The 10,039-nt window shown below is 62.1% G+C and overlaps 1 protein-coding gene across 1 annotated transcript; it reads left to right on the forward strand.

Moving 5' to 3' along the window:
- The first annotated feature begins 675 nt into the window (after positions 1-675).
- Positions 676-9,492, forward strand: LOC130585741 (creatine kinase U-type, mitochondrial). The gene is made up of 9 exons (XM_057386358.1): positions 676-954; positions 5,801-5,999; positions 6,330-6,425; positions 6,532-6,753; positions 7,227-7,312; positions 8,208-8,331; positions 8,464-8,598; positions 8,920-9,045; positions 9,240-9,492. Exons 1-9 carry the CDS (start codon positions 806-808, stop codon positions 9,354-9,356), a joined length of 1,254 nt encoding a protein of 417 aa, XP_057242341.1. The 5' UTR covers positions 676-805; the 3' UTR covers positions 9,357-9,492.
- The last annotated feature ends 547 nt before the right edge of the window (positions 9,493-10,039 follow it).

Here is a 10,039-nt window from a genome sequence, read left to right on the forward strand (position 1 = left end):
GGCCACCGAACCGGCCACCGCACCGGCCACCGTACCGGCCACCGAACCGGCCACCGCACCGGCCACCGCACCGGCCACCGAACCGGCCACCGCACCGGCCACCGTACCGGCCACCGAACCGGCCACCGCACCGGCCACCGAACCGGCCACCGCACCGGCCACCGCACCGGCCACCGCACCGGCCACCGAACCGGCCACCGAACCGGCCACCGCTCCGGCCACCGCAGCCCGCGCGCGGCTCTACCGGCGGCGCTTCCCGTGTACCGGAGCAGCCCAGCGCTGCGCCAGCGCCTCCCGTCCCGCGGGGTCTGCGGCGAACGCGACGCGCTCCCTGCCCCGCCGGTGCGGCCCACCCGGTGTGACGGGCACGGAACATTGCGGGAGGGCTGGTGACCGCCGAAAACCGCTYCCCCATCCCGCGACCCATCGCGGGCTGCCTCCCGTCGAGAAACCGCGGCCGCCGCTCCCGGTTTGAGGTGCACGAGATTTGGCCGGGCCGCGTCCGCCCGCCCTGGGGCGCGGCTCTGGGGTGCGGGTCCCGGTGCGGGTCCCGGTGCGGACCCGGCCCGTCCCGGCGCTGCCGCCCCTCCGGCGCTGTCCGGCGAGCGGTGCTGAAAGCGGCGGCGGGCTCGGTGGGGCGGGGCGGGGCGGGGCAGCCGAGCAGGTGGCGGTGCCGCCCGTCCCCCCCCGTGCCCCGCCGGCTCCCCGCCCCCCGAGCGCCCCGCCGCCGTTCCCGTTCCCATTCCCGTTCCCATTCCTCTCACGTCCGCCGCCCGCCCCGGTGCGCTTGCTCCGCCACTCCGCCATGGCCAGCACCTTCGCCCGCGCTCTCTCCGCTCGCCGCTCCGCCGGCCTCCTGGCCATGGTGGGCGCTGGCTCTCTCGCCGCCGGCTTCCTACTCGCCCGGGACTCGGTCAGCGCGGGCGACCATCAGCGTCGGCGATACCCGCCCAGGTAAGGAGCGCGGGCGGCGGGGGCGGCGGGGGCGCTCCCTGCGGTACCGGCACCGGGGGAAGGCTGCAGCCCGGGCGGCGGATCCCGGAGCAGCTCGTGGGGGCGGGAAGCACCGGSAGGCCCGTGAACCAAGCCCGTTCCCCCGGGGCACGAAGGGAGCGGGGCGGCCGCTGGGGCTCAGCCGTGTTGGACGGAGCCGCCCCACCTCGGGCTGCCGGGCCCCACCGGCCCCACCGGTGTACAAGGACACCGACACTGCGCGCCCCGGGAGCGCGGGGCCCGACTCTCCGGGGCCCGTCCGTGGGGGCTGCACATTCCCGTGTCCGGGGGTGAGCTCCGCGGTACAGGCGAGGAGCCCCGGAGCTGCCAGCTGCCTTGGGTGGTCCCAGGGCRCCAGATGAGTCTCTGCAGCCAGGGACATGCGAGAGTGGGAGGGGACAAATGCTTGGCGTTTGGATTGGGGTTCCGCGGGACTTCCCTGGATGACCGGMGGGCAGAGATGGGGGGTTTTTGGGAGACGGGCCAGCCTAGGAGGCAGCAGTTCTGGGACTGCCAGCGCTASTGGGGATATACCCATGCTCAGCCCAACAGAAGCCACGGAGCCTTTGCCAATGTTCTGTAGGAACAGGATGGAGCAGAGTCCATTTTGTCCTCCTGGCGGAACACCCAGGATCTCTGACAGTGGGAGCTGGTGTTAGAGCAGCCCCTGGCCCGACCTCATCTGGCTGTACCAGCCTTCCCACGCGCCTGCCTTTGGGACAGGGACTCCTCTATTGAAAAGAAAAGCTTTGCTGGCATATTCTGGCTCTTCCCTCTCCGGGACCATTTTTAAAGGGAGAACTAGAGGGGCCTGTGGGTGCTGAGCAGGCAGCTTCAGCCTATGGGTAGATTTTGGATGACAGTGAGATGTGCAGTCAGGACTTCTGGGAGGCAGGCACAGAGTTGAGCTGGGCCAAATGGGCACAWACCCAGCCACGGCCTGGCTTAGGGGTACTTTTGAGGTAATGCTGGCTCTGCAAGAGCCCTGGCCCTATTTGCACAGCCGGTGCCTGATCCCTTAAGCCAGATAAGTGTCACAGCTGCAGTACAATGCTAAGATTCAAGCTCCAGAAGGTCTCACGTCACTCTCCTCCAAACTGCTCTTTGCTGTCCCAGGAAGCCCAGTTGGGCCAGGAAGGCCAGGTACCTCCCATGCCCATGATTTTGCTCACCATCACTTGCCATGGCAAGTGGGGCTGGGAAGATGGAGGCTGGTCCTGCGCAGTGCTTGTGCTGCCAGCCCTGAGGAGCATAGAGGGCCACGGCACCAGACAGGACTGGATGCAGCAGCTGCCTGTATCTCMCTGGGGGCTAGGCAGGGTAGGAACGGGGCCAGGGCCAGGAGGGCAGAGGGACATGGTGGCCACCAGCCAGTCCTTCTGCCATATGCTGGCAGCGGCTGCTTGGCCTAGCACATCCTAGAGGCAGGCCAGGTAAAGGAGGACTGAGTTTYCCTGCTCATCCCAACGCCAGCAAAGACTGCACAGAGAAGGAGCAGAGTTGGAAGGAAGAAGCACATTCCTGCTCCGAACGGCAGCGGCTGCTGCCATCCCTGCACCAAATGCCAACAGTCTGAGCAGTGTGTTGTGGCACTGCATTGCAGGCTGGGAGCTCTGTGCATGTGAAGGGCTGGCAGGGAAACGGCACTGGGGCTCTGGCAAGCTGCATTGAGCTACAGAAACTCAGGGACAGGAATGGAGTGAGTTCMCAGAATGACAAAGACCGGATATTATTGATCATTTACCTCCCAAGAGGGGAGTGTTTTCCAGCTTTCTGAACAATTGCAGAGACACACACATCAGGTCAGGAGGGGGTGAAATCAAGGTGAGGCTGTAGCTGAGAAGCTTTTAAGTTAGCTTCCTGGTGGGTTCTGTTCAGCTGGGAATGGTTTTGTGACAGTGCTGACRCTTGCAAAGAACCTGGACAGAGCCCTGGGCGTGAGCCGCAGCCCTCACTCTGCAGATGACTCACCCGAGAATTTTGTCCCTCTAGTCTTAAAGTTAAAAGAGACATTGGCAGCAGCTGTGAGGAGTCTGAGTGACACCAGAACCTCCTGCCAGAGGCACTCTAGTAAGGATGGCCATGCTGAGAGGGCACAGGCACTCACTCCCACCTCCAGGAGACATGGGCACTGTGTGCCAGGTGGATCCTATGACAGGCATGGCACCACATTGGGGCTCCCCACCAAAGTGTCTCCACACMAAGTCCAAGCCCCCTCCCCTCTGTGTAAGCAAGCCTCATGTTTGGCTGCCTGCAGCAACCTGCCAGCTCCCAGCTGCATGTCCCAGGCAGAGTGTGCCGCTCAGACCGGACACAGTGCGTGCCTGYCCAGAGCCATGTGCAGCTGGGGCTGCAGTGATGCCAGCGAGGATTCGAGGTGAGGCTGCCGGATTCGAGGTGAGGAGCTGTGGGGAGGTCACTTGTAGAGAAGCTGCCCAGTCAGTCGACAGGCTCRTAATCCCTAGTGGCTGCTGAGCAGGTCTGCTCCAGGGTGAGACASCTGCTCACACAAGGGCACAGAGGGCGGCTGCTGTGGGCAGTGCTGAGGTGAGTGCAGGACAGCGTGGGCAGCAGAGCCAGCTCGTGTTCCTGGCAGACATCCCCACTCAGAGCCTCTGCAGCCGCAAGTGCAAGACCACAGAACCATGGAATCATGGAGAGACCCTAAAGATATCACTCGGTACTGTGGCACAAGATAAAAATTTTGKTTGTGGGAACAAAATTTAGTGCTGAAAGGGTCATAATTTTAAAAYGAGCCTTGGGGACCAAAACCAAGGTGTCAAAGCAGCCCAAGTGCAGCATCACCTTGACACTATGACAGAACCCCCAGACAGCCCAAGCACACAGTGGGAGTGTGGTGCCACTGCCAGAGCCTTTTAGGGCCAGCTCAGGCACAGTCTCCCCCACTGGCTCTGTGGCACCACGGTGAGCACAGCACCAGAGGTTCAGGACCTTCACCCTGGCATTACCCAGCTAGTCCTGGCACATCCAGCTGAGTTCAGGTGCTCTAGAAAGGCTAAAGAGAGGTTGCTCCCATTTGTTGGCTGTGGTCTGGGGCTGTTGAGGGAAGGGTACACTCCAATCAGGTGCTCAGTCAGCACTGCACCAGGCACAGCACCTGCAGGCAGAGCCTGGAATCTCAGGGTTTGGCTGCTAAACACCCCAGGGATGGTGTAGAGAACTGTGGCAGACAGAGTGCTTCAAGCCATAACAGTCTGTTGCCTCCTGGGAGTAAGCTGGCTTTCCTTAGGGACTCCTGCTCCGGAGTAGCTTCTGTTGTGTAGAAGGCACAGCAGGTGCCTGGCATGCCCAGCAGCATGAGCCATACTGCCCCAGTGCAGGAACCTGTCCAAGTGTCCCATTGTGATCKGCAAATGCTTTCTACAATTGTGTCACCCTGGCGTGACAGTGGCCAGCAGATGACAGGGACAGAAGCAATGGGGGATGCCAGAGCAGGTTATGTCCCATGCACATTAGCCTCTTAGCTGGATCATGTCACCAGGCACGGGTCTGTGTGTGAGTTGGGAACAGCCCTCAGCCCTCCAGCCCTGGGACGAGTTCTTGTCTGGAGCAAATGCCTCCATCTGCAAGTCCAGGCAGGAGCTGCTAGTGCTTCCCCACACAGTGCAATGTGAGTCCTACCTCCCTTTCTTTTTGCACAGCGCAGCAAGGCACGAGCAGTAGCCAAGCTGTGGGCGAAGGGCCACATTCCTTGGCCTGCAGACACAGGGGAGGAGGCAGTGGCAGCCACAGGGCTCTGCATTGCAGCACAGGGTTGGTGCTGGCAAGCAGAGCCCATGGCCAGTGTGAGCACTCAGCCCAAGAGCGAGAGCTGAGCACAGCGCGGTGCCAGGACTTGCTGCTASTGCTCCCAACAACCACAACTGAGAGCCCAAGCACCTTTTCTGCCACATGGACCCCTTCAAGCTATGTCACCCCCAAAGCAGGCCTCTCTTAGAAGGGGAGACAGGAGTCCCTAGGGATGCAGGACCCTCTCCAACCRCCAGCCAGGTCTCCTGGGCTGACAAGGGCCAGTTCTCTCGCACTAAGGTGAGTGGAGGCATCAGGACCTGTGAGAGAGATTTGGCCAAGACAAGTCCTGGCAGGGTCCTGCCCTGCCAATCTCCCTGTGAGTGCAGAACAAGTACAAAGCCTGTCTAAAGTGGGAATGAGGTCAAGGGACAGCTTCCCACTAAGCTGATTAGAGGAAAGCGTCCCCCTAATACAATAAACTGCACTGGGGCTGTGCCGTTCCCACCGGCTGCAGATCGGGGTCACCTATTCTGCTGCCCTGCAGCATCCAGGGGGCAGAGGAGTGGGGGGTCCAGAGGTCATGCAAGCCTCATAGACAGCACGCCCTGCCTCCCCTACCCACCAGCAGACAGGGAGCAGCCCCCTTCCATTTGGACTGGCATCAGGGCAAGGAGAATGGGACCCCCACTCCRCATCTCAGCTGCCCTGGCAGCTCAGTGTGGGGATGGGCTGACATGGCCCCACTACTCGCCTGGCAGGTTCTCCCACCCTGGGGCCCTGCTGTGTGTTTGACAAGGAGCCGCTCCCTAATGACCAGTCCAGATTTGCTCATAGACTCTTGGTTCAGTGCCAGCCCTTGGCTTGGGTGCTCCCTGCCCTTGCCCTGCAGTGCCTGTAACTGCCTCCCTGCTCCCAGCTGCTGTGGACARGCAGAGTAGTTTGACCCCTGCCTGAGCTCCTGTGCCCATACCTGCACCAAGAGTCTTTGTGGGGCACAGGCACAAGTGCTGGGGTCTCCTGGCCCCAAAGGACTCACTGGTCTTTCCTCCCACAGCGCTGAATATCCTGACCTGCGGAAGCATAACAACTGCATGGCCCACAGCCTGACGCCAGCCATCTACGCCAGGCTCTGTGACAAGGCAACCCCGAATGGCTGGACCTTGGACCAGTGCATTCAGACTGGCGTCGATAACCCTGGCCACCCCTTCATCAAGACCGTGGGCATCGTAGCTGGTGATGARGAGACCTATGAGGTGAGTGGCAACCAAGAGCCTTGCCTGCAGCAGCCAGAGGATTCCCAGTACCATGGTACAACCAGCAGCCTGGGGCATCACTGCCCAGCTCCTCTTGCCCAGCCGAAGCAGCTGGAGAGGCCCCTGGAAAGTCCCCMGGTGCTCCTGCAGGGCATGGGGCTCCTTTGGAGGAGCTGTTTGTGGAGCCCTGCAGACCCCTGCTCCACTTGCAGATTGCTGTTACATTGCAGGACACACTGTCCCCCTCACTGGCAGCGCAGCCCTGCCGAGCTTGTGGCACAGGCTTCATGAAGCACTGGCTCTGTTGTACATTGTCCCACTTGCTTCCAGGTGTTTGCAGACTTGTTTGACCCYGTGATTCAGGATCGGCACAATGGGTACGACCCACGCACCATGAAGCACGTCACAGACCTGGATGCCACAAAGGTGTGAGAGCTGGACAGCCGTGTGTCCTTCCCTGGGCTTTGGGGATAGAGCCCTGCCAGCAGCAGGGCCACCCCAATAAACATCCTGTGGCTCCTGTCTGTTCCAGATAAAGTTTGGCCAGTTTGATGAGCGCTATGTGCTCTCCTCCCGGGTCCGGACTGGGCGCAGCATCCGTGGCCTGAGCCTGCCGCCAGCCTGCACCCGTGCTGAGCGACGGGAGGTGGAGAAAGTGGCTGTGGACGCACTGAATGGCCTCAGAGGGGACCTGGCGGGCCGCTACTACCGCCTCAGCGAGATGACGGAGCAGGAGCAACAGCAGCTCATTGATGTGAGTCAGAGCAGCTCCCCGCCAGCCCTCCTGCCCCTGGCTGCAGGCAGAGCAGGATCCCTTCTGCTCACTGCCTCTCTGGGAGGTTTTATCCTCCTTTTGCAGCTCTGCAGGCTTCTGCAGCCAGGACCCCTGTCCTAGCGAGGCAGCCCAACAGCACAGAGGGTGCTCAGAGTGCTGCTCAGCGCTCATGAGCCAGGAGCTCTTCCCAGGGGAAGGTGGCTTGTGGCACTCAGCCGGTGCCCACCAGACCATGGCACGGGCTGGGCCGTGCACCATCAACCTTCTGCTTCCCAGRCCAGTAAGGCAAGGGCTCCTGCTCATGGGTGCCCTGCCAGGAGGAGTTACGGTGAATCACCTGCATGGCAGGCGGGACCAGTGAGACAGGAGCTGGTCCAGTACTCGAATCAGTGGGGGTGCCCTGGCTCCAGCCATGCAGCCTGGGCGAGCCCACAAACTCTGCCTYCCTCCAGGACCACTTCCTCTTTGACAAGCCGGTGTCCCCGCTCCTGACAGCAGCAGGAATGGCTCGGGACTGGCCTGACGCCCGAGGAATCTGGTGAGGATCTGCAGTGGGCAGCAGGGCAACGGTGGGGATGGATGCTCGTGCTCCATCCACCCCAGCCCTGCCACCCACATTTCCCATGCTTACTGCACCACAGACATGAGCACCAGTGCCCCTGGGCTGTGCTCACCRTGGGTTCTTGGCCTCACCTGTGGCCGCACCACAGTCACAAGTCTACTGCTCCCCACACAAACCACAGCATGGCACTGGGAAGGGGGAYTGTGGAGCAGTTCCTGCCATCAGTCCTGCCTGCTCTCACCGTCCCACAGCACCTTGTACTCTGCCAAAAACCTGTAATTGYCTTCTGCTCCCTGGGCAGTCCCCAGCACTTTTCCTGGCTTCTGCACACGCTGTGTGACACCAAACCTACCATGCCACAGTGGTGTCTTATTGCTCCTTCCCAGCATCTTCACACAGCCATGCAACCTCCCACACTCTTGCTGAGCAACAGCCRGCACATGCGCCTGCCTGTGCCACCCTCACTGACACTGTGCCTTTATATGGAAAACAACTCCACAGCACATGTGGTCCCCAGCTCCAGCTGCATCTAACCCAGCCCTCCAATGCACACTCCATGCCTCACAGCCCCCTTCCACTGCTGCATGGTGCAAGAGCCATGCTCCTATCCCCAGTCCAGGCTGGGTCACCACCATGCTGGTGTCCGGCTGTGCCCAAGGCACTGGACACAGCTCCCATGACCAGCAGTGGTGCATGTGGATGGGCATTGACCCATCTCCAGGAGCGTGGCCTGACTGCTCGCCCTGGTCAGCAGTCATCACACTGGAAGGGCAGCACCGGCACCACGGTGGCAGAGGCAGAAGGGGCACAGTTGAGCAAGCGTGGGGTSTCTGCAAGCTGCCAGCACAGCCAAACACTGCCCTCTCCCTAGGCACAACCACCAGAAGACCTTCTTGATCTGGATCAATGAGGAGGACCACACACGCATCATCTCCATGGAGAAGGGGGGCAACATGAAGCGCGTCTTTGAGCGGTTCTGCCGGGGCCTGAAGGAGGTGAGTGACCAACAGCTTCTGCTGTGCCGGCCCCATGGACAGGCAGGGCTCCTGTGGTGTCGGCTCTCTGCATGCAGCCAGGACTGGTGCCCCATGGCCARGGCTGAATGACTGCTTGTGCCTTTAACTCAGGTGGAGCGGCTAATCCAGGAGCGAGGCTGGGAGTTCATGTGGAATGAGCGGCTGGGTTACATCCTGACCTGCCCCTCKAACCTTGGCACGGGACTGCGAGCAGGTGTCCACATCAAGCTGCCACTGCTCAGCAAGGTATTACCATGGCCAGTTAGGTGGGGGGAGCCGGGCTTGGCCTGTGGGAAGCTCGGCCATGGAGGTGCAGGGCTGCATGTGACCCAGCCCTAGACCATGTTCAGGTTCCCCCGGGAGGCACAGGGTCCAGCTTCTGCCTGCATTCCTGGCTGGAGAGGCCCAGCTCCCAGGTGTCAGCCTGAGGCTGCTCAGGGCAGGACTGGGTGGGGCTGGTGACCACTGACAGGATCCTGTGAGGAGTAGGGGCAGCCCCAGGGGGCATGCAGCTGCACAGGCCTGTTGTTGGTCCTGCTGAGCACCAATACTTTCCCTGGGCACCAGGACAACCGCTTCCCTAAGATCCTAGAGAACCTCCGGCTACAGAAGCGTGGAACAGGTGGTGTGGACACTGCGGCCACGGGCAGCATCTTTGACATCTCCAATCTGGACCGGCTGGGGAAGTCAGAGGTGGGTGCCAGAGCTAGGGAGGGTGGTTCTGAAGTATGTCTGCATGATGAGCCCACGGTGGCCATGTGCTGGGGCCAGCATGTAGGTGCTGGGGTGGCAGTGCCTGCCCTGCGTGCAGCAGCACTGGTCAAGTGCCTTGCTGGTGTGGCTGCCAGGACAATCTTTCAATCACCACGTCTGTGCTCCTGATGCAGGTGGAGTTGGTGCAGCTGGTGATMGATGGTGTAAACTACCTGATCGACTGTGAGCGGCGGCTGGAGAAGGGGCAGGACATCCGCATCCCCTCGCCGCTGCCGCAGTTCCGGCACTGAGTGGGACTGTGGCAGCGCCAGCCCTGTGGGACCCAGGGGCCCCTGTAGCTTGTTCGATCTCTGTGCCCAGCATGTCGCTGCATCCTGTAACCCACAATGCCCCAGGTCAAACCCCATAAACACGTGCTGCTGTAGCCACGGCTCAAGCTTCTTACCTCAGTACTCAGCATCCCGCTGACCTCCCAGCACCCTGTCCCCCAGCAGAGCACCACTCGGATTTCCCCATCACAAGGCTTCACAACCTGGTGTACATGAGCTGTGCAGCCCTGCCCAGCCTTTCTCCGACACTGGCAGCCCCCGGCACCGCTGTCCCRCAGACTGCCGGGACGGACTTGTGACACACCTGATGCTTCCCCGGCACGGGGCTGGGGCTGCTCATCTCGCTCCTGCCACCGGCACTGGACACGCCAAGCGCGACCGAGCTGCCCACGGCTGGMCTCAGCCCTGGGGCTTTAACCCGAGCCCGGCGCCGGCCCCACTGCCCAAACGGTGCCGCGCTGGTGCGGGTTGATTACGGGAAGCCGGCAGGGGCGGAGGGAGCCGGGCACCGGGGCAGGATGGAGCCGGGCAACGGGGCAGGATGGAGCCGGGCACCGGGGCGGGATGGAGCCGGGCACCGGGGCGGGATGGAGCCGGGCACCGGGGCGGGATGGAGCCGGGCACCGGGGCAGGATGGAGCCGGG

The sequence above is a fragment of the Malurus melanocephalus genome, unplaced genomic scaffold, assembly GCF_030028575.1.
Source record: "Malurus melanocephalus ecotype Western Australia unplaced genomic scaffold, MMel_1.1 scaffold_957, whole genome shotgun sequence".
Lineage (NCBI taxonomy): Eukaryota > Metazoa > Chordata > Aves > Passeriformes > Maluridae > Malurus > Malurus melanocephalus.